The 26,163-nt window shown below is 32.2% G+C and overlaps 1 protein-coding gene across 2 annotated transcripts in view; it reads left to right on the top strand.

Annotated features, from left to right (window-relative positions):
* The window catches only part of Glra3 (glycine receptor alpha 3), a 156,105-nt gene that overhangs the window by 85,092 nt on the left and 44,850 nt on the right, over window positions 1–26,163 (top strand). For both annotated transcript variants that reach the window (XM_076852373.1, XM_076852372.1), the window contains exons 4-5: window positions 1,514–1,737; window positions 15,564–15,646. In XM_076852373.1, coding sequence (XP_076708488.1) covers window positions 1,514–1,737; window positions 15,564–15,646 — 307 coding nt within the window. The remainder of the gene's footprint in view (window positions 1–1,513; window positions 1,738–15,563; window positions 15,647–26,163) is intronic.

Here is a 26,163-nt window from a genome sequence, read left to right as displayed (position 1 = left end):
TGCATTAGTTTCCTATTGATGCTGCTACAAATTGCCAAAAATTTAGTGGTGTTTGTATTCCTTTTTGAAATGGTCAATCAGGCAGAGCCATAAGACAAGACAAAACTCTGCTCCATAATTACTTTGGAAAATACATCGGGCACTTAGTAAGCACAGGAAAATCTTTTCTAGTATGTAGCCTTAGTGGCAGTGGATAGTGGTCTCAGTGCACAAACACTGATCAAGGGAATATAGAGATTTGCAACATTTAGTAGAGACTAAATTTGAGTAACCTATAAGATAATCAATTTGCCTAGTCTGATATTGTCGAAGAATCCTTTGTGATTGTTTGGTTACTATGGTTTTGATAACCTATAATTTGGTGTTTAAGAAATAATAAAATAGATAAAAATTGTTTTTCAGGTTTCTTTATATATATCCAGCCTCACTATTTTTCAAGAAAACGAAGCTTTCTTAAATATTTGCTTTAATCACAATTATAATGAAGTCTCTTATTTACTTGCTTATTTCAAAAATCTAAGGACAAAATTACATTTATAAAACTATATTGATATTTATTTTCATATACTGCATATGCACAAATACTACATATATGCCCAGCTGTCACTTTCTCATTTTATACATTAGTCCAGAAGTTATAACCAGGAATTTGACTGAAATCATTGACTCTTTTCCTTTAAAAGTTTTCTGTGAAAGGTGTAATTGGAAAATCTCTTTAGCCAAATTATCTTAAAGGATCATTGGCAATTAACCTTTGTTATTCTTTTATTATTCAAAAGTCACCTTTTTCCTCAAATTACTTACATCATAGAACTTGCTATATTAAACATGAGAAAATGTGTCTTCATTGTAAAGAAGTATGCATGGTCATTTTTGTAAACCAGATAGCTTTCAAGCAAATATCATTAAATGTACCATATTCTGGATGCTGTTGGATACCTACTAAAAGAAATGACTCAAAAAAATAAATGCATTTGTGAAAATATTTTATCCAAGTGTCTAAGAGCAATCCAATATTTCATTCTTATAAACCAGGAAAGTAAAATATGAATGGAACAGCAAAAGGTAAACATGATGAACTATAGTGTTCTGTCATCCTTCCTTACAGGTACATAGGTCACCAAAGAAATGGGCAAAAGGTCAGAAGCAGGATTACTCTTTTAGTTGTAAAAAATGAGTACTGTAGCACATGGAAAGCCCCAAAGAATGTCAGTGGCTTCTGTTATAATTGAGAGAAGCCCAAAGAACAGCACATACAATTCTAAACTTTAAAAAAAAAAGAGACTTTATTTTTTAGAGAAGTTTTAGGTTCCAGTAAAAATCAGAGAAAAATACAGACATTTCCATAAACTCTCTGACGCCACAAATGCACAGCCTCTTCCAATATCTACATGCTCCACCTGAGTGGTACATTTGTTAGCACTGATGAACCCAACTGATGCAATGGATTTTTCTAAACTTTTTAAAGAAGGGTGTCTTTCTCTTTCTCTCTCCCCCACCTCACACCCCTCAGGATTACAGAGTGAATATCTTTCTTCGTCAAAAATGGAACGATCCTCGTCTTGCATACAGTGAATATCCTGATGATTCTTTAGACCTCGACCCATCCATGTTGGACTCCATTTGGAAGCCTGATTTGTTCTTTGCCAATGAAAAGGGTGCCAATTTTCATGAAGTCACAACAGACAACAAATTGCTAAGAATTTTCAAAAATGGAAATGTTCTTTACTCGATAAGGTGAGTCATAGACTTAAATTCCTACTTTCAGTAAAATGGAGTACTATGAGATTTTTCTTAATTTCTGGTGACAATATTTAAATTTTTGAGTAGCTCACCACTGTTCCACTTGAGTTCTTCTAATATAACTTTTTACAAAGTGTTTGATGAACAACAACAAATCCATGTCAAAGATCCAGTAATTATATGAGTGCTTCTTGGAAATTCATTTTTTTAAGAACTGACATTTGTAATTCTTAACATCAATGAGTTTGCCAGGAGTCTTACAGGTGAACTGAAAGGTAGCTGAGTCATACAATGTGATTAAATATATTCTATCTCCATTAAATATTTACACGCAAAGAAATGTTTAGGCTGGATTCTCTGGGATTATTTTTTTTTAGGTGTGTGCATTTTTCAGATACCCTGGAATTTCTCTGGTCATTCTTTTGCATGTTAACCCTCATTGTCCAATTTTCATCCTAACATGTTGCAAAGTGGTAATTTGTTGACAAAATTTAAAGAAATCAGGAAAGAAAAAAATTACTATAGTATGTAAAAATGAATAATGAACAAAATGTTTATCATCATCCCTAGAAAAAATCTTATTTATATTTTTTTGTTATTCGTTATACATTGCTAGAAAGCCATATAACAGTTAGAAAGCCATACCAAAATATAATGATAATTAGTCATAAAATTTCTTGAACTCATTCAACTTTGGCAATTCATAGAATACCAAATAGGTACAAATTCAGTAAATAACTAAATTAGCTTCTTATATTACTTGATGATTTGCACTATATTTAAAATATTTTCTAAAATCATTATTGTGGAAATCTACTATTTGTTTACTTAATTCAGTTATAAAAAGCAAGCCAGGAACAGAATTGATGTCATCTTTCTTAAGAGAGAGAATATGCTCTACTTTAGCAATAGGCAACTGTTTCAATATTTATGCCACCAATAACATGTTTTAAAAGTTATCAATATAGGTTTAATATTTAGAATCTAGGCTTAAAATTAACTCTTTATATTTTACCTCTCTTATTTACACTTTTGTTAGCTTTTCATCAGGAATGGGAATATTTGATTAGGACTTTATTTATCCAATATCAAGGATGTTCCTATTTTTGCCAAGTAAAAGTATAAGATAAAGTAATAAGAATGCAAATTTAATCTTAGTAGCTTAGTGATTGTGAAAGCCTTTTTTGCTGCAATGTGGTTTTATTGATAATGTTTTATTCTCTCTGCTTTTCATCTCTTCATCTCATTATGGCTACTTTTCCAACTTTCCTATTTCGTATGAACATATTTCCTTTTAATACATATATTGTTTCAAAAGAGTGACAGGGCGACATCACTCTACAGCAAACTGACACTTTTCATCAGACTGATGAAAACCAACCAATATATATTAATATAATCTTGGATGATAATTGCTACACATGACATAAAGAGATTTCAGGTGCCATCACTAATTAAGACACATACTCCCATATGAATGAATAACTTAATAGTGAATACCATATCTAGGCAAGAGAATCATGAATCTTTTTGGAAAACTAACAAAAAATGTAAATGTTAAAAGACAGTAAGACTTTGGTTTCTGGGAAAGTGGAACAGATATACTTTTTCATATTTTACCTATGTTCAACTAAAATCTTGGGCACAGTACATACAACTAACTTAAGGAATTTCTCAATGGTGGACCAAGAACTGGCAGACATTGGAACCTAAGGAACCATGCAGAGGTGAATTCCTTCAATTTTCTTTTTACCTCATAAAGATGAAGAATCTGATGATCTGGAAACATTAGCAGGTACAGACAAAATAAGTCCCAGCAATAGCTCGGTTCATAATAGCTAAGTTATGGAACCAACCTAGGTGCCCTTCAATAGATGAACGGATAAAGAAAATGTGGTACACTATGGAATATTACTCAGCCATAAATAAGAATGGAATGATGGCATTTGCTGGTAAATGGATGGAACTGGAGACTAAGTGAAATAAGCCAATTTCAAATAAACCAAAGGCCAAATGTTTTCTCTGATATGCAGATGCTGACTCACAATAGGCAGCAGGGGAAGGAGAAGTGGAGGTTCATCAGATTGGACAAGGGGGAATGGGGAAAGGGAATGGAATGGGAAAGACAGTAGAATGAATCAGATATAACTTTCCTATGTTCATATATGAATACAACCAGTGTAATTCCATATCATGTACAAACACAAGAATGGGAAATCATACTTCATGTATGTATGATATGACAAAATACATTTTACTGTCATGTATAACTAAAAAGAACAAATTTAAAAATAGGGAGAAAAATAGGTCCCAGCAAGAGCCTAATTTCTCTAGCCATTCTAACACTAGATGCTAGGAAACGGGCCAGCAAGAGCCTAATTTCTCTAGCCATTCTAACACTAGATGCTAGGAAAGGGGGATTCTAGCCTACCTTCACAAAACTGTTCTGCTCTAGCCAGATATAGCAGAAAAACATGTGAGCTTGTCTCAAACTCACACCTAAGCCAGCAAAGTTTATTTCAGTCTTTCTAGGATGTAATGAGGTACCCCAATGTCTGCGCTGAGGTGGTGTCAGGGAAGAGCAAATAGCTGGACTTTCATGCCCCATCAACCTGTAGTGACCCTCCACTCTGTGTCAGTAGAGACCACATGGAGTACTACTGTCTCCCTACAGAAATAAGACACCCTCTACCTCCATTCCTTTCTGGGAAGTTTCAGAGAAATCTAATAGAAAGTCAGGACTTTCAAACCACACAGCAGTAATACTGCCATTCCCACTACAGTGTCAATGAAGGTCATGTGGGCAACTGGTACATCCAGTAGTGATCCAGGATCTTCTCCACTCACATGACAATACATGACAATATAGAAGCTAATTAGAAAACCTTGACTTCTGTTTCTCCCTGGAAATATTAGTGTAGCAGTACCTCCCCTTGCCCTGATCCAGAAGTGTCAGAGAAAGCCAGTTCAAAGAGAAAATTTAAATAAGATCCAGAGTCTAACAAAGTTGAACAAAAATGTCTAGGCTGCAATAAAAAAAAATCACCATACAAAGAAACAAAAAGGTCTCAACATCAAAATGACAGTGATGTCAAATATCTGAAAAAAGACTTCAAAGTAGTCCTGATAAAAGTATTTTAATGAGCAATTATAAATATGCTTGATAGAAATGAAAAAAATAGAAAGCCTTAGCAAAAAAACATAAGCTATAAATTAGAACCAAATGAAAATCTGGAACCTAAAAATAATTTATCAAAATAAACTCAGTAGATGTGCTCAATAGAAAAACAGATAAGACAGAGGGAAGAATCAGTGAACCAAAAGATAAATAAAAAATATTCAATCTGAACAACAGAAATAATAGACCAGACAAGGGGCAAAGAGTAACAAAAGATCTAACATTAATATCATCAAAATCTCAGGTTGAGAGGGCAAATGACATGGAGCTAAAAAAATTAGGGGAAATAATGACTGAATTTTTTATAAATAATGCAAATGGCATAAAACCTACAGACTGAAGAACCTGAGTCCCCAAAGAGGATAAACCCAAAGATATCCATACAAAGATGCATAGTATACAATTTCTGAAAACATTCAGAGCATAATGATGCCTTACCCATACAGGAAAAACAGAATGATAGCAGGTTTTTCATCAAAAATCCTGGGGACAAAAAGAAATGATACATATTTTTCAGGTGCTGAGAGAAAGGAATTCTTATTCCATAATCTTGTGCCCAATGAAAATATCCTTCAGGAATGAAGATGAAATCAAGACCTTGTTGGAAAAAAAAAAAAAAAAAACAAGAGAATTTATCACAAGTAAAGCTACTCTAAGAGTAAAGTATGGAAGAAAGTTTTCTTAATAGGAAAAAAATAATGAATAAAAGAACATAGCAATACCAAGAGGGAAGAAAAAACACCGTAAACAAAATGTGGGTAAACACAATAAATTTTCTTCTCATATTGATTTTTCTAAATTATGTTTGACAGTTGAAACAAAAATTGTAACACTGATATAGGGGAGAAATCAAAGTAAAAATGAGAAAATATTTATATAAAATATTGGTAGAAATTAATTCTGGTTATATTTATTTTGTCTTCTATACTTTCTGTGGGAATATGACTTGATATTAACTGGGAAATGATGTATTTATATAGAAATAAAATTCATCTATCTTTTGACAATTCTATTTCTAGTAATCCTAATTGGATGTTCATTCATATAAAATACACTTACAAAGATGCCCACTGAAGCACTGAAATAGCAACAACAAACAAAGAGCCTATTTAGTCATTAATAAGAACATGGCTGGCCAGGCGCAGTGGCGCAAGCCTTTAATCCTAGCTGCTCAGGAGTCTGAGGCAGGAAGAGTTCAAGAGTTCAAAGACAGCCTCAACAAAAACAAGGTGTTAAGCATCTCAGTGAGACCCTGTCTCTAAATAAAATATAAAATAGGGCTCGCAGTTGGGACTGGGGCTCAGTGGTAGAGCACTTGTCTTGCACATATGAGGCCTGGGGTTCCATCCTCAGGACCACATAAGAATAAGTAAACAAAATAAAGATATTGTGTCCATGTATAACTAAAAATATTTAAAAATAGTGGTCAAGTTCCTCTGAGTTCAATTCCCAATATCCAAAAAATAAATAAATAAGAATATGGCTGAACACAATGATAGACCTATATCAAGAAATACTCTACATGAGACTGCTATACAAATATTCCTAAGAAACTGCCTAAAGTGTAAATAAATAGAAAGGTCCATAGAGTAGAGGAAAGGGTATAGGAGGAGGAGGGGGATTAGGGGACTTAATTGAAGCAAATTTTATACCAATCATTTATAATTATGTCAAAATTAATCCTATTAGTATGTATAACTATTATGAACCAATAAAATAGAAATTGTTTACAAGACATACATGCATACATACACACACACACACACACACGTATGTTTCAAAGAAATGTTTTATGCTCATTTTTATCTATATTCTCTATTTATAAAAATATACCTATGTGTTGAGAGCCACAGCCGAAGGGGCCCCAGCATATGGAGGTGGTGCTGTTGGTTGGACACTTATGCCCTCTGGTGATAGAAAAGTGTCCAACCAACAGCGCCACCTCTACAGGAGACTGCTAGTAACACCTTTCTATCACCAGAGGGCATAAGTGTCCAATCAACAGCACCACCTCCATATGCTGGGTCCCCTTCGGCTGTGGCTCCCTATGTATGTAAAATTACACTGTATAATGACTTTGGTCAATTACAGGCCACATATATGATGCCACAATATAATGAAGCTGAAAATGTTTATTGCCTAGTTACATCATAGCCATTATTAAGTCATTAATGCAAAACATTACTCATGTGTTTGTGGTGATGTTCATGTAAACAAATTTATCACACTGACTACTGTAAAAAATTATAACACATGTAATTATGAACACTAGTTACACAGTAGGCTACACAACAAACGCATCTAATGCAGCATTTCCTAGTTTTATCCCATTGTTAAGCAACACATGATTGTATGTGTGGATCTGTATAAAATATTTAGATGGATGCCCAACATTTTATTGAGAATACCCAACTATGGAAAAGAGTAGTGAGATTTGAGCAGTAATGAAAGGGAACTATAAATTTTACTATACTTACGTTATATTGTTTGAATTTTTGAGTGAGCTAATTCATATCACTTATAATTCATAAGATTATCACTTATAATTCATAAGTGATATGAATAATAATTATAATTATTCATAAGTGATATGAATAATAATTCATATCACTTATGAATTAGAAGTGATAATCTCTTAACATGAGGCCATGGTCTTTGATATCTCTGTACTGTGGATTCATGATGGTTTTCAAGGGATCCATGACAGAATGTATGTAAAATAAGCTGAATTTCTTCCCTATTAATTTCAAAATTACCTTGTGAAAGGTAACATTTTATTTTTTATTATTTTATAAAGTAGTGATTTACTTCAGATAGGTTTGTGGGAGTACAGGTTACAAAAATATTCACCAGGTAGTATGGAATAATCGTTTTGCGAAGTCAGATGGTCTAGACTAGATTGTGTGTGTGTGTGTGAGCGCAGCGTGTGCACACATGCTCCTGTGTGTATAGATACATATCCAATTATGGATACAGTCATACTGAACTTGGAAAATGTCAACATAAAAAATATACCATTAAGCAGGCTGAGGTTGTGGCTCAGCGGTAGAGTGCTTGCCTAGCACATGCGAGGCACTGGGTTTGATCCTCAGCACCATATAAAAATAAATAAATAAATAAATAAAGGTATTGTGTCCAACTACTTCTAAGAAAAATTTTTTTAAAAAAATACCATTAGGCTTCTATACTCTGTTATATTCACCTTATCAGTGAATATAATAGAGTATAAAAGCTAGAGGACTCTTTCATGTGGGGAGATTTTGTTAGCAATATGATGTCTTCAAAGCTTAAAGCTATTAACTCGGTCCATCCTTAAAATTTTTCAAATAAAATGGATCTTTTTATTAAGTTTGTGTAATTTCAAAACTAAAATGGTACTAAAACACTTAATTGCTCCAATTCAAATGCATTATATTAAAGAATACTAAAGGTTATGATATTTAAAAGTTAAATAATTTCACAATTGGTATATTTTATTACTATGTCCTTGGAAATTTTCTGTCATGAAGTAGAGAAATAAAATTGAATTTATGTATTTTATAAGTGGTGTCATCAATTATGAATAGTTCATATTTCTTCTAATATCTGGAGGAAAGCTATGGAATAATCCAGAAATGAATCTTTTGTCTTTCAGTATGAATTTAGATGAAACAGATGGTCTCTGTTCCTAATCTTTGTTTGCTAAATCCCTACTCACATGATCAAAGAAAAAATTCATTTGTTGTGTGTTGTTTCTGGAAATCTCACAGTCCTTTGAAATCTTCTAATTCTTCACATCTTCAGTTCTTCAGTTTCATCGCTAACAAAAATTGCACTAGGAAAAAAAATCTTATTCAATTTACAAATGGAGCATCTGTGGTATTTCATGCTAGATCTGACTTTTCTGCTTGTTTAAAGAAAGCAGCAGATTGTCCTGGAGAGTGCAATTGGTTGAATTCTAGCATTTATCTGTATTTCCTCCTAAAAACCCACTACAATAATGAAGTAAAGTTAAAAAGGGATAAAAATGGCATTCATACACAGGAGGATGAAAACAATGGAGAAATCAACAACAGACAAGTGATGACAACCTAATTTACAGAGCTTGAAAATGAATATATGTGACTTAACAGACAGACACAGCAGAAGCATAAGCCAAAATGTGGGAACCCAAAAGGGAAAAGAGTAATATCTTCAAACTTGCAGAAATTTTTGGCAGCTATGTCTTCAGAAAGTGGGGGCCAGAAAAGAGCTTAATTTTTTTTTTTTTAATTTAAACTTCATAGGAACAACAGTGCTGTTCCCGATTCCCTCACCCATGCCTTTCAGACCAAGGACTTATTTTTTTCCCTTTTGACCTGGGCTGAAAACAGGAAGACAGAAAATGTGAGATGTCCTTTTCAAAGCTTCAGAAGCAGGGCCTCTAGGCACAACTGGTGCTTTTTATGAAGTATCACACCAAGAAAATAAGGATGATTATAATGATGATCTGATGTCTGTACTTGACATAGTGATACCCCTTGCTAACCCTAAAATGGTGAAATCCATACCTAAACCTCCACTGAGAGGCAGACAGAAAAAGAATCTATCACTATGTAAACTAACTTGCCCAAGAGAAATAGACCTACAGATGTTCACAACTAAGGAAGCTTTGAGCAGTGCATTACCATCTCATCCTTTATTTAAGACGGTTACTCAGTAAGAATCTACTACTAACTGACACAGAGACCAGGGAGGGGAACAAAAAGATAATAAAAAGAAATAAGAGAATGACTCAAAAGAAAATACAAGAAGCAGAAAATACTGTAAGAAAATTTTCTGGACAAATAAGACAACTGTATGCATAAAATGGGTACTTCTAGGAAAGAAAAATTGGGACGTTCACTGCATAATAAAAACAAATGGGGTAAGGGGAAATCAGCAGCATGTTTGGAAGGTGAAGTGAAGAAATCTCCCAGAAAGTAGAATCAATATACAGAGAAATAGACAATAGAGAAAGGATATAAAACCCAAACTTTAATACAGAAGTCTGGTATATGACTGGAAAGAAATAAAAAGAAACAGAGATTTCCACAAAAAAAGACTAATTCTCTCCTGTTTTTAAACCACTGGAAAGGATTTGCAGTTTTGGTGGGGAGTCACATTTGAAGCAGTCAGAATAGAGAAACTGTTGTGATTCTTAAAATGAGACACATATTAATACTAAGGAAAACAAAATCTTGTATAAGAGCTATAATTATAGCAAACTACCAGGCTTAAACACTAACAAAAATTACATATTCATAACAAGTAAACACTCAATATTTATTTAACAATAACTATTTATATAACTAAATTTGGAGAATTGGTGCAGAACTAAGCAAACTTGGAATATGGCATAAGGGAAATAAATTCTTACATTTCCCCTGTAGGAAATTAACAGATGGTTTCAAATATTTTTAAAGCCAAGCATACTACTACAGAAACTTACATATATGAAAGTGAATGGTAGAAAAATAGCTAAAGAAAGGCTACCTCTGAGGAACTAGAACTGAGGGTAGGGATGGGTAGACCAAAAGTACAACACTTTTATACATCTTACTCTGAAATTTTAAATAATTTACACTGATAATTTTATAATTTTAAATAAAAATTATTTTCAAGTTAGATCTTTGTAGCCAGACACATGACTCCAGATTGTTCAGTTTTGGATTTTAAAGTCAGCCTATGACTATTAAATGGATACTGACTGAAGAAAGGAGACTACCAAGTCAGAGACAAAGGAATTTATTATTCACTGTGAGCTAGGAGTATGGATATCAAAATATTTGCCTCATTTTCCTTTGTCTTCAAGTGTCTCTGGAACAATATAATAGGTTTAAATGGATATAACACATACAATGGGTCTATGTCAAAACGATGGACATAGTTGTGAATTTGTAGAACCCACTACTTTTAGAGCAAGCTGCAAATAAGCCTTCTCTTGGTCCAAGTGAACAATGTTATCTCATCTCTGGAATTAAGCATCTGAATAAGCAAACCTGAGACTTCTCAGGTAAAAATATAAAAAAAATAAAAATAAATAAAATAAAATAAATGAAATGGTTAAGACCTTGCAGTCTTAGCATGCCTAGCAATGTATAGGCAAACATGAAGTCTTAGGAAGACTTTAACTCCCAGTCTACATCCAGGCTCTATGAGTTATTAGCTGTGATTTGGGGCAAATCAAAATTACTTTTGAAAGCTTCATATTTTTCTTATATGTATTACAGTGATTATACTAATTACTTTGAATCTGAAAGAATAAATGGTAAAACACCAGCATGGTGCCAGGTACATAATAGATGCTAAAGTTATTAAATTTTATCTTTCTAAAAAATAAAAGGAAACGAAAAATAAATTCTGATTTTTCTGGGGAGCCAAAAATAAGCATTGAATCTACCTTAGTTTTATGACTTATATAATGAGGATGACAGCATGCTTATCACAAGATAAATGGAAGCACACCATAGGCATCATATATACTGCTTGTTAACTTTACTAATATAACCAACAGTTATAACCTCATTACTTATACTACAGAAGCACTAGTGCTTTGAAAATGAAATAAGAAGACAGTTTATGTCAAAGATGCTATGTAGAGCAACTTATCAAAATAATTTTGACCTTTATTTAACAATATTTAAACTAAATATTTGGTTATGGTAACCATTTCTTTGAAATTTATGCAAAGAATTAAAGCTACTTGTATAAAGTATATTTATTTTTTGAACATTGATAGACACTGATTTTTAAATGGAAAAGCAAACTTATTTCAACAGATGTTTTTAAAAATGCTGTTTATTTAAGGAAAATGAACTCATAATGTAACAAAGTAGATATAAGGAAAATTTGGCATGTGTGTAATTATCTATTTTTCTGAAGAGTTCCATAACTTGCTTATATCAGCCTCCTGAAGGGACCATCATCAATGCTGAGATTACTTTGGTGATGGGTTGAAAAGATTTATGCTTGTCTCTAAGATCAGATGACAACAAAACTCCAGAACTGTTCATAGGAACTAATTCTAATATCCTTTTTTAGTGTTCCAACTATCTAATCTCTTCTAAGAGTTATTTATAAAATAACTAAGAGATATTTATAAAAGCACTCATAATCAAATACTATATCATTCAAATATATAAAATCTCTGGAGAAATATCTTATATTTTCTATGGTCTATTACATTTGTCTAAATGTATGTTGGAAAAATTATTTATGTACACCTTACTTCAAATTTAATAACTAATAGTGTATACATTGTATTATTTTATGTTATAAAATTTTATGTATATAAAATTTAAAACATCATGTTAATTGCAGAATCTACTTTTATGTAAAACATTCCACTGCTTTTGATAGGCAGTATACTTAACAGTTAAGAGCATGGAATCTAGAACTAGAGCGCCAGGGCTGCAAATTCTACTTTGCCAATTTCTGCTGTGTAATGAAGTAAGTTACTTAACCTCTAAGATTCCTCATCTACAAAAAAAAAAAAAAAAAAAAAAAAGGTAATATCATTTACCTATCTTGTAAGTTTGCAGAATAGAATAAATGAGTGATCATATATAAAGTATTTGAACAGTGCCTACCACAAAGTAAGCACTATAAACTTATCAATTTACTATAACACTACAGATAATTCTTCAAAAGTTATTTAATTGCTAGTTAAGAGGCCATTGTATTTCTTATACCAAATTCAGAAATACCAGAAAACTATTTGTTATGGTGTAGATGTGGTATCCCCCCAAATGTTCACAAGGGAGACAATGGAAGAAAATCTGGAGGCGAAATGAATGACTGAGTTACATTAATCAGTAATCTAATCAGTGAATCAATCCCTGATAGTAGGGTATGGCTTGAGGAGGTGGGGCATCAGGGTCATGGCTTTGCAGGTGTATATTTTATATCTTGAGAGTGGAGTCTCTCTCTTTGCTTCCTTATCATGATATGAAGCGCTTCCCTCTGCTACACTCTTCAGCCATAATATTCTGCCTTACCTGGAGCCCCTAGGAATGGAGCTGGCTTTCAACGACTAAGGCCTCTAAAAGCATGGGCCCCCAAATAAACTTTTCTTCCTAAAATTGTTCTGGTTAGATCTTTCAGTCACAGCATAAAAAAAAAAGCAAACTAAAACACTATTAAAGTATTTATTTTTATAAAAAGTTTATAAAGGAATCAAAAACATTTTTAAAATTCAACTAGTAGTTTAGATAGACAACATACTATAGGCATGCTTTTTCAAAAATAGAGAATAATCAAATTTTAATGACGTCAATTGTTTGTCACAGATGACAGTCATCTTTCTTAATATTACTACTTCTCGCAGCCAAGACTTTTTAAGGGGAAATAAGAAACACTATACCCTGTTTATCTGTCTTGTCTCAGAAAGAGAACTTGGTGTCCTCCTTACACAAGAAGGCATTCATTTCCAAAACAGTAGAATATGAATAATTGCCTCTTGACTCAGTTTTCTTTTGATGTGGTCAGAACATATCTTTATTTACATGTAATGTTTTGATAAAGAAATTAAGTATCACACCCACCAAGTGGACACATTTCATCATTAGAGAAGCAACTGTATTATACCTTAAAAAAAGGTCAGTAAATAGATTTTTTTCAGGATATGATTTATGATAGGAGTTCTACAAACTGTTTTGCTTTGCCAAGCAATTCTTTTCAAGTGTTATTTTTTTTATTTAGAATTACATAACGTCTCTCATTTTATGCCAAAAAAATAGCCAGGATATGAATTTGACATCACATGCATGATGAGAGAATGGAAAGGGTTCTGAGAAGGCCATTTATTTCCATACAAAAGGTCAGAGAATTCTGCAAGTTGATGTTTGAAATTGGCTGGCCAAGAGCCTTGAATATTTGGGAAATTAATCTGTGCACATTTCAAAATGTTCATGTGCATATTCCTCTAATAAACCTTTTCACTAGGCAGAGAACACTGTGTCCACTTCAGATTACAATATTCTCTTTTAACCAAGAATTTTGTAAATATATTCAGTTACTTACAAGTTCCCTTAACCAAGCTGCAGCAGGAGAAACACTGATTTTGAATATAGAACTCTGTGAATTATTTTAGTGTGTTAGGGACTGTGACTCAAATTACCAAATGATCCTCTTGGGACTCTTAAAAATTCACCAACTCCATATGTCTGTCCATTTATGTCACCCAAATTATGCTAATTGGGCCTAACTCACCAAGATATTCACTATACAAAATACATCATTATTACTTTATGCCTGTGGTCTCCATAAAAATGCCATTTTAAAGAGTGAAGTTATATAGAGTTACTAGTTATTTTTATTTAAAACCTAAAAAGTATTTACATGTAATTTAATTTATTTATCTTTGTGCCCACAATTTAGAATTTGCAGGAGGAGCAACTGGAGGTGTCTAGGAGTAATGGAATATATTAATAACTGTTAACAACAGATATTTTACTAAATATCTTCTATATGTCAAGCACTTACCTAAGTACATTTCAAGTATCAATGCAGGTATTGCTCACAGTAACTCTTTATAGTAGGTACCATTATTATTTTCATTTTAGAGATGAAAAAACTGCAATATGAAGAAGTTGAATAACTATGTCTGTGAGCACAAAGTTTAAGTAAATTAAACCACCTAGGGTGCTCACTAATACCTGAATCTCAGTGAGAATATTTTTCAAAAAAGAGACTTCTTAGAGAGTTCTCAGAAAAGAACTTCATTTGTAGAATGCTGAGTTTGAATCTTGAACTCTCCCCACCCTCTCTCTCAAATCCAGGAAATATAAATTCTTAATAAACCCAGAAGATATTTCAGTAATATACTTTCCTAAACAAATGTATTCAAAATGCATCAATTACCTGGAATACCAACTAGTACTCTCTAGAAAAGGGCCAAGAGCTTTTATATTGGCAGAATGCTTACATATTCTAGGTTATCCTTTGTGTAAAGTACAATCAAAAGTTTGTTTGGTGAACTTAGAATAATATAACAGACACTAGCGGGCTATTTCCTAACCCTGTTAAAATCTAGTGAAATGCTCTAGTGCCATAGCAGAGAACCTGATCTACTAACTAAATTTTCAAGTTCTCCAGATTCACTCTAGTAAATACTTTTGGATAACAAAATACTTTCTGACAACTTCCATGATGTGTTTATAAAGATGACTGACAACTACCATATAGGGTTGCTTCTCTGAGTACCCCTTTTCCACACTTACAACTCCAATTCTCCTATTTCCCTCTTAAATATTCTGTTAATGTGATTTTGGGGGAAATGTACCTTTCAGCATTGGGTATTAATTTTACAGTGCCCATTCTCAAATTTTTCCTTTTGGGGATCTCTCTGGAAGTCTAGACCTCTTCTATACATCTACACTTATTTCTAAACAAATTTAAAAATGAATAAATGTGATAGAGTTTTATAGCTACAACTATCATCCACTTCACTTGACCCCACCAAAAATCCAGATTTATGTACAGTGACATATTTTTTTCATAGCAAATAATATACCTAAACAGGAGAAAATTTCATCTGAATAGATGTTAGTAACTACCAAAGCAATATGTGTTTTCTGAATAATAGAATCTTAATATAAAGTCATAAATTTCCTTTAAAAATAATTACTCTGAATTCTTTCAGATTAACATTAACACTTTCCTGTCCAATGGATCTCAAAAATTTTCCAATGGATGTACAAACGTGTATAATGCAACTGGAAAGTTGTAAGTATGAAATATTCACTTATTCTGAATATTTTTTAAACAGATATAAGCTTTTAATGGCTTATACAAATGATTATTTTATAATTTTCTGATCACACATTTACTAAATAGGTATGTAATTTTCCACTAGGTATTGAAATTAATGATAAACAACAATGCTTGCACTCTTTACTACAAAAGAAACAAATTGAGATTCTACAAATAACATTTTTCAACATTGAAAGAAAATATGTCTCTATACACATCATCAAAAGTAAAACTAACAATAATCATTATACAAACTACCATTTATTTATTAAATGCCTACTATAGGCCAAGCATTCTGTATATACACTCCTTATATTCATAACAAAGATGTTATTATCACCATGTTTTCAAATGTGAAAATGGTCATTTTGAGTGAATATGTATTGTGCTTCAAGTCACAGTGTTGCTAACAGTAAACCATCTGGCTCAGAAGCTATGCTTCTTCCATCAGCTAGTACTTACTATTTTTAGGATGCTGAATACATTTAGTGTGTCATCTCAAGAAAAAAACATTTCTAATACTTTATCTGAGATTTATCCAAGTTTTCAGGCACTTCTTTAAATTTCTTCTTTGAAAATGTATTCATATGCATCACTGATTAATGTTAATACAAGTGAAAATTGCAGGTGCATCCATTTCTCTAAACATATCTATATAATCAACCATGAATTAATTAATTTACAGTGTTTAATCCCACACACAAAAAATAAGTATGCAATATTTTTGTTAAGGCACTATCTTATTGGGGGGTAGGTCTGTTGTGACATCTTTTTTTTTTTTTTGGTTGTTGTTCTAATTAGTTATTCATGACACTAGAATGTGCTTTGACACATCATACACAAATGGAGTATAACTTCTACTTCTTCTGATTGTACATGATGTAGAATCACACAAGTAGTATAGTCATATATGCACAGAGGGTAATAATATCTGATTCATTCTATTATCCTTCCTACCCGCATATGACATCTTTCTTGTGGACAATGTGAAGATTAATATAGACTTCAGACCTGAGGCAAGTCTTGTAGTGTGGTGGAGTTGTCACTAGATGGCGTCCCCACCTTGTGGGGTGAACAACACCTCAACTTCTCTCACCCAATGTTTTTGTTTCTTTGTTTAGGTTTTTGTTTTTTAGGAAGCAGAAATACCTATTTCTTTAATAACTACTACTACTTATGAAATTTAAATGGCTTATTTGTGTAAGCACCTCTTAAATATTAAGCATTGATGGATAAAATACTAAATGAGTTAAATAAAATTATCTAAAACTGGGAGAGCTACTTAGTAATATAAAAAGGACGAGCAATGAACAATTCCTAATAGTGCAGACTTTGAACTGAACCATAGAGAATGGCAATATGAGGGATGGCTGTTTGTGTAGCTTGGTTGCAACTGTAGGGTATAGAAGAAGAACACAAAACAAAACATGTACTGGCTCCCTGATACTAAACCAAGGATGTTGGGTGCTAGTCAATAGGCACTGAGGAACTATTCAAGAGTTAAAGAGCAACAAAATTAATTGGTTAATGCTATACCTCTTAAATACTATTTTACCAAAAAAACAAGAAGATCATTTAGAAATTTTTTTTATTATTCCAGCAAAAAGAATAAAAGGAGAGACAGAAGGGAATGATATGGGAAATTAAAACCGATTAATAGAGGTTGATACAAGGCACATGTAAAGATGCTGGTGCCTAAGTCAAAATTAGAGGTTAAACAAGTGGGATCAAATTAGAAACATTAACAAAGAACCGGAATGTAGGATGAAAAGTAAATGTTCATGAAAATATTAATAAATTTAATCTTAATGTATCCAAAGTTTGGGAAGTTTAGGTCTACCAAAAGTAGGAGGAGTTAGAACTGAATAGAAACTATTAAAAGCCATATAAATAGTGTTTCAAAGAATCAGATAAAATTGATGAAGAAGGAAATGTAGAGTGGAAAGTAAAAACAGAAATGATTAGACCCTTAAAAGAAAAAGGATCTTTGGAAGAAATTCCAGAAGATGTCATAGATGATAAATTAAACACAATATTACTCAATCTTAAGAGAGGAAAAAATGTGGAGATCTATTAAGAGTATCAAATGCTGCAAAAACTTATTGTTAAGAGTTTCAAATGCTGCAAAAAGAACCAGTGTTCCTGTTGAGAAAGACAAATGTGATAAGAATAATGAGGTTCAAAGTCAGATTCTAAATGGTTAAAAAAAAATGTGGGTTATGAGAAGTGAGCAGTGAGTAAAATCTGTTATTCTATGAAAGTTAATTATTAAAGAAAGATGAAAAGAGTACAATGCCTGAGGGCTAGGTAGGTCACTGTGCTTCTTTTTTAAAATAAGGAAAGCTTATTGGGGTTATTCTGCAGAACACAGTGCTGACATAAGAAGATCTTTCCTATGTCTACCTTTCTTGGAACATTTCCAAGCAATATAAAGCTCAATATGAGAAAATTTAGCCTCCTTCCTCCTTCTTTCTTGTCTCTTGATTCTTGATCAAAAATGAGTGGATATTCTCAAGTGGCTCTTTAATATTTCAGTCATTAAGCACTTCCTGCCCTCTTAGTAGAAATTAATTTAGCTCACAATAGAGACATCACTTAATAAACTCCTTTAGTAGATGCCAAGAAAACGCTGTAAGTCAAAGTAGAAGCCACTGAAGTCAAATTTTTCAAGGTTTTTTTATTTTAATCTTTTAGGGTGATTACAGAGGTTTTTTTCTTTTTTTAACAGAGACTTAAAACAACAAGTTAAAAGATTTTAAACAAGTTTTACATAGCAGAAAGTAGGTAAATGAGCTCAACCTACTTGAAAACAAGATTTGTAAGAAACTCAGTGCCCACTTTTCAGTGAAGTATGACTGCAAAAGAAAAGAAAAAGAAACATATGAATGCATGAAAAATAAGGAAAAAAGAAATACAATATAAAGGCAAAGGCCTGAATGGCCTACAATCATCCAACTTCCTTAAAGTCAATAAATGTATGTTAATGGTCAGGACCATTCTAAGTGGCCTGGGTAATGTTACTTCAGTTAAGCCTCAATTAAAGTACATTTATTATGGGAGGGGATGGGAGGGGAGGGGGGATAGTAGAGGATAGGAAAGGTAGCAGAATACAACAGTTACTAATAGGGCATTATGTAAAAATGTGGATGTGTAACCGATGTGATTCTGCAATCTGTATTTGGGGTAAAAATGGGAGTTCATAATCCACTTGAATCTAATATATGTAATACGAGATGGCAAGAGCTTTGTAATATTTTGAACAACCAATAAAAAAAAATAAAAAAAAATAAAGTACATTTATTGAATATATAGTATATTCCCCATATATATATTGGGTAGAGTTAACAGGAGAAAAAAGTATTGCATTAGAAATTGACGAGAAAACAAAACCAAATATAAGTATTGCATTAGAAATTGACGAGAAAACAAAACCAAGTATAAGTTAAGAATACCATGAAAGAACAAAAATAGAATAAAATTTTTGAGCCAGAAATAAATATATTAATTTATCAAAAGGAATGTGGGAAAGGAGAAAAATAAAACAAATAAAAACATAGCATATATAAACATTACAAAAACAAAAGTAGCCCTCAACATTACAAAAACTACAATAAATATAAAAGCGTTAAAATTCTTCTAGAAAAAAAAAGATTCTTAAACTTCATGTTAATAAATATGAAGAGCAAACAATATGTTGTCAAATAAACAATTTTTTAAACTAACATGCAAAAATTTTGAAAAGCATGAATGAAAATGCATATATGATAAATGCATCTAAAAGAAATTCAGGATAAGAATTTTAATATCAGAAAAAAATAAATTATAGGAAAAAAATCATGAGACAACATTTGGGTAACATGCTGGAGAGGAAATAAACAAATCAAAAGCTATAATAATTCTGCAAATATATGTATTTAACCACATGACTTCAAAATACAAAAAACTAAAGTAGTCTAAATTAAACTAAAAAAGATACATCAACAAAATACTTGAATGCACAAGTACAGAATATTTAAACAAAGCAATTAAAATACTATACAAACATGGAAAGGAAGAACTCATTGTTTTGTTTTTAGCACACTGGAACAAAAAATGATTATTTTGAAGTCTGAAAAGACATTTCAAGAAATACCTATAAATTGATGAAGTCTTTTTATCACTAAATGTTTTAAATTTGAACCTTGTTTTCTTTTGTGTGTGTAAAATCATTGCTTGTGATCAGTGAAACTGAGAAAAACCTTAGAGAAGACATCTTAGTTATTACTGGATCACTAACTTCCCTTTTTAAGATTAGGCTGGATTAGTTTACTGAAATTCAGATTCTACTGCATGATCCTTTCTGGGTTTTTTGTTTATTTGTTTTTTAACTTTATGAGGTAGAATATAAGGCTATCTTTTCAAAATAACATATTTTCATTGATATCACAATTTTACTTATGAATACATTTTATTTATAAATGCATTTATAAGTTATTTTATGTTGACACAAAAGAAAGGACTAATCTATGAGTGAAGGAAACATAGCTTTATTGTGATTCACACTGTGTCCCTAAGGAATTTACAGTGAAAATTGATATAACCAATAGGGCTAAGGAAAAAACTGAAGCTCAGCTTTATATTTATATCATAAGGAAAATTTCTAAGTGGGAAATATTTTCTTAGTTGAATAAAATAAAAAGGACTTTTTTTTTCCTTTTTGGTTACCAGGAATTGAATCCAGGCATACTTAACCACTGAGCAACATCCCCTCAGTCCCTTTTTTGTGTGTATTTCTTTGTTTTATTATGAGACAGGGACTTACTAAGTTGCTTAGGGCCTCACTAAGTTGCTGAGCCTAGCTTTGAACATTCCATCTTCCTGCTTCAGCCTCCCAAACTGCTGGGATTGTAGGCATGTGCCACCATGCCCAGCTAGGATTTTTTAATCATGGAATAATTGTATGTAATATAGTTATGCTGTTAATTGAATCATTGAAGACAAAGGATATAAACTGTCATCAAATACACAAAGGATCTAATTCCATAGTTCATTTCAAAAGAGGAATAGAGATAGCTTATGAGGAAAATATCACCAATGTGTAAAAGTTAAAAATTTTTTAATTACTTGGGCTGGAAAAGAAAAAAAAATAAGAAGCATAATTCAGTACAAAAATACTGCTTTCACTAATGGCTTAAATTCCTGAAATTGCAAAAAAAAAAAAAAAAAGATTTTTAAAGGTCACCTTAAAATAATAGAAAACTTCTGAAATGTACTTTAATGGGGTTTGGATAGAAACATCTAAAGACAGATATGTTCTTGTGGCATTTTTGGATAAAAATTTCTAGAGATGGATGGTTTTTACTATTTCTTTTTTCAGATTTATTTCAAAACCAGGCCTGATATCACACAGATTGTTTACTCTGGAATTTGTATTAAGCTTAGGTAAGGCAAAAGATAGGGTTGGTGTCAATTTTGCACAAATATTTCCTAATAATACTGCTATTATCCAAACTCATTTTCATAACTCAAAAGTTAGGATATTTTACAAAATAATATGGTGCTTTTTGTTTGCTAGTCAAGAGATACAGATGGCACTTGTCTTCTGAGTATTTGTTACTCAAGCCTAAGTCGATATAATATTGTTTAGAAAGCAAAAGCTCTCTCAAAACAAAAAATATTCACTGATGAACTAACTAGCTACTTATAAAATAAATTCCCATTTAAACATTAAATATTCTATCCTACTTTATATGACCATTATATCTTAATATGTCAACATCTTTGTAGGTTAATTTTTTATTATCAGATATTCTAAATATGACAAATTTATAATTAAAAATTATGTGTTACCAATCTTATAATGATGCCATAGTAGTTTTATATCCATTACATATATATTTGATTTATCCCAAATGCAACCTAATAGGTTTTAATTGCATTTCAAAGATTCACAAATAAGATTTAGAGAGGTTAAGTTACTTTCCCAAGTCCTACAACTATAAGATGAACAGGGCAAACTCTTTGATTTAATAGTTAATGATATACAACCATAAGTCATCTTTAAATGTATCTGATGAATTCCAAATATTTATAAATTTTAACCATGATATTCTTATCTCTGCAAGTTAAACATATCTAGTACTTTCACTTGTTTTCCACATATGAAAAGACCAGAGTTTCCTCCTTTGCCTCCTTCCTTTCCTCTGGTTGTCAAATGTATGAAAACTGTCCTAAATCAAGACCTGCAAAGTAGGGGTCTTCCTCATGATGGCAGTCACAATCCTACTGTGACTATGCAGTCATACATTATAGGTTGCCAAAAAACACTTGACTCAGATCACATGAACAGTCTGCCAAGTACTACAATTAAGCACTATGTCCTCCACTCTATGTTTGTTCAATTATTTCACTTAAATAAATGCCAAGAATTTTACCTCTCCCCCAGTTAAATATCATCGTGTTAGGTTTAGTCCATAATTCAACTTTGATGACCCCTGTTTGGGGTCAGAGAATTGGACAATATAACATTACACAGTCCCAACTGGGGAAGCCTTAGAAAACTGCAAAAATGCCCTAGAGGTATTATTCTTATTTTATTACAATTAAAAATAATAATAATTCCTATTTCATTCAGTCACAAATCACTTTAGCAGTCATCAATGACTGTTGATCATCAGGTAATTTTGAAATCCTTGTTCATAAATGTAGTATCAAAACTCACCAAATGTTTTTCTGAAAACACCTCATATAGCAGCATACTTGGTAATAAAATCATGACATAATATTAACATGGCATGGCTTTTTCTTTTTGACCTTAATGGTGGTTCCTACTGATCACAACTTTACTTGCTCACAGATGCAATTTATTCTAGAATTGTGTGCATTTGGTTTTAAGCTCTTCTAATTCTAGTTTAATAGAATCTAGCTATGAATTATGCTTTAATATATTCTGTTTTAATTTCTTAACAGCTTTGCAATGCTTTAACACTCACTTGAGAGACTATATTTCTTCAATAATCTAATTTACAAAATATCTCCATGTCCTGGAAATTTATTTTTCTTCAGAGAATATATAGACAAACAGTTATTTTTTCTTTTGTCCTCTCCAAATGGTGTTCTATCCCTTTGTTATTCTTGTAGAAATGAATTATCACATTTTTTGTTGTTTGTATTTTCAATTTCAAAGTGGAAAAAAATAAATGTATGTCCTCAATGCATTAAGAGAATAATCTTTTGTTCTTGATGTTCTGTTTATCCTGTTTAATATCAAAGGATATTTGTTTATTTCAACAATGTGATTTATTGCTACTAATGAAGCTCATATAATCCTAAAATGAGATAAAATTGTGCTCTTCCTTCTGCCTAAAATGTGTTTCCTGCAGATTTAACATAGCTTGACCTTAGCATCCTTCCACCAGGCCATTTCTGGCTGTCTTTTTACAATTAGCTCTCTGCACCCCTGCCCCTGCATCACTTCCTATCTCATTATCCTTCATAATACATATCACTATATGAAATCATTTTTTAAATTTTTCTGTTCACATTTTATTGCCTTCCCACTCCCATCCACTACATGCAAAGCAGTGAAACTGACTTTCTTGATTATCACTAGACATCCTGGAGAAATCTAAGGTAACAATCTATCTTAACTACAATCAATAATATGGGTTTTTATTATATGGGGAAGTTAATTTGGTCTGATTGTGATCATATTTAACCAAAGATTCCTTAAAGAGAACATCAAGTTGGCTGCCTAGAACAGTTCCCTCTTCACTCACAGGAACTGGGAAGAATCCTTGAGGCAAAGTCAATATATTTTCCCAGACTCTACTTTCAACTCATGTCATGATTTCACAATCTTCTGAACACCGTGGCTTGCTCATTTATATTCTCCTTCAGAATTTTGGAACTTTTCTTTTTATTAATTTTATTATGAATTGTGGTAAATACATGTCTTAATCCATTCTGTGTTGCTACAAGAGAGTAACACAGACTGGGTAATTTTAAATGAACAAAAATGTATTGGCTCACAGTCCAAGGTCAAAGTGCTAGTATCTGTTAAGGACCTTCTTGCTACAGCAACCCATGGCACAGGCCAGATGGGCAGACACACAAAACAGGTCTGAAATCACCCTTTCTAATGGCAGTAATATGACCTATGAGGGTGGTGTCCTCATGGCCTGACCACCTCTTAAAATTTTCACCTCTGTAACACTATTATATGACAACTAAATTCAGCATGAGTTTTAGAAGGGAAAACATTCAAACTAAAGTAATACATAAAATTATAATTTTTACTATTTTTAAGTGTACAGCTCAGCAGTGTCAACTATATTTACAATATTGATTGCAACTAGTCTACCAAGATTTTTCCTCTTGCAAAACTGAAACTATATACCCAATATATATATTTCCCCATTTCTGTCTTCCTCCAGCCCCTACGACCACCATTATACTTTTTGTTTCTATGAACTTAACTACTCTAGATTCATAAAAGTAGAATCATACAATATTTGTCCTTTTTGACACACATGATGTCCTCAAAGTCTTTTTATGACTGAGAATGCTATCTTCAAAGTCTATCCATGTTGTAGTATGTGTCTGAATTTTCTTTCTTTAATATTCCATTGTATGTACATATTACAATTTGTTTCTCCATTCATCATCCACAGAGACCTGGGTTGCTTCCACATTTTGGCTGTTGTGAATAATACTGCTATAAACATGTACATAAAATATCTTTTCAAAACTGTGTTCTCAATTCTTTTTAACATATAAAACTGCTTGTATAGTAATTTGTTCTTTGTTATTTTTTGAGGAATTCCCATATTCTTTTTCATAGTATAAAGATACATGGAATATGAGGGGGATACTTATCACACAACAAATGAGAACTTTATAATACATGAAAATACCAATTTATCTACAGTCTTGTCAAAGTTAGTTAAACTGTGGTTTGGGCATAGGAGAAAGGTATTTTTCCCTCCTAGCCCCTCACCTTAAAAAGCACTTCTTTATGAGTAAGGAATAAAGGTTTAGGGGAGTCCCTTCCTATTTGCAAATTTGAAGATTGAGTGTATTGTGAGATTTAATATAAGTAAAAGAAAACGAAAAATGTGAAAAAGTTTCTTTTTGTTTTGTCTCAGAAATTGATCATGTTATTTTTTTCTCTGCAAAACTTTTAAATTTTATGTGGTTTCACGTATCTTTCCCTTTTGACTAATTGCACGGATGGCAACCATCTTAATGTGTGTGAGGTTCAGTAGACGTATTATAAGATTCAAAATCACCTGTAATTTAAACTATTACAATAATTTTTCCTATGATTGATCCATTTGCCTTTTTTTTCTTTTTCTTTTTCTTTTTTTTTTTTTTTCCTGGTGCTGAGGATTGAACTTTGGGGTGCTTTATCACTGAGCCACATCCTCAGGTCTATTTTTATTTTGAGACAGGGTTTCACAAAATTGCTTAGGGCCTCTAAAAATTGCTGAGCCTGGTCTCAAAACTGGCAATCCTACTGCCTCAGCCTCCTGGGTCACTGGGATTACAAGCATGCACCACTGCACCCAGCTCCATTTGCTATTCTCTACTGCTTGGAACCGTTACCATTTTCTTTCTTCCTTAAATAATGCTCAAAATAATCCTGGTTCTCTCAGTCCTCATACTTTCTACCTACACCAAGCAGCCTTTCCAGAGCATGCTTTCAAAATTTGAATAGTACGCTCCCTAGAAATGACCCCAGTGTATGATCATAATCATTCCTTAAACTATGAAGTGTACAGACAGCTATTATACAAGAGGAAGCATTCAGGAAAATGTCTTAAGCCCTTAAATCTTTCATTAAGAAAATATATAAGCTATGTAAATCCATTAATTTTCTAGAGACCTGGTTGTCTCTAAGACAACTGAGCTGCATTGAATAGCAGCAAAAGTTTAGGATTTCATAAAATATTTAAATATACAAGAAAATCTAATATGTGAAATTAAGAACATAGCATCAAGAGGCCATGGAATATCATAAAAAGGATCAAGAGGGAAAAAAACTCCAACCACTAAAGAAAAACAATATGAATTATGTGCTATTATAATCAAGAGGGAAACAAGCCAAACTAGAATATGAGAAAATAAAAATCTGGGGGGAAAAAAGTGAATAAAAATTTAGAGATAATAATCTATTTTTAACCACAAAGTATGATTAATAGTTACATTCATAAATTAGTGAAATGAACCTTGGAAGTGTTTTAACACTATACTGAGGTCAAAATGCAGAAATTTTAAATTGTGATAGCACTGACTCTGGCTGTTTACTTTATGCCTGACCTGCTCTGGTGCAGCCATGTTCATAGATCCCTACCAATGGATTCTTATTGGTTATGTGATAAGTATCCCCTTTATATTCCAGGGAATTTGTAAGTATCTACAGTATTTAGTAAATGTTTCACCAAATTTATGAGCTCTCAAGACTTCCAAGGGGCCTGTTTCTTCACAACATACCCTACCTGTAGTCAAAT

This window comes from Callospermophilus lateralis, chromosome 4 (genome assembly GCF_048772815.1).
Source record: "Callospermophilus lateralis isolate mCalLat2 chromosome 4, mCalLat2.hap1, whole genome shotgun sequence".
Classification (NCBI taxonomy): Eukaryota; Metazoa; Chordata; class Mammalia; order Rodentia; family Sciuridae; genus Callospermophilus; species Callospermophilus lateralis.
This window is presented reverse-complemented; position numbering and strand designations above follow the sequence as displayed.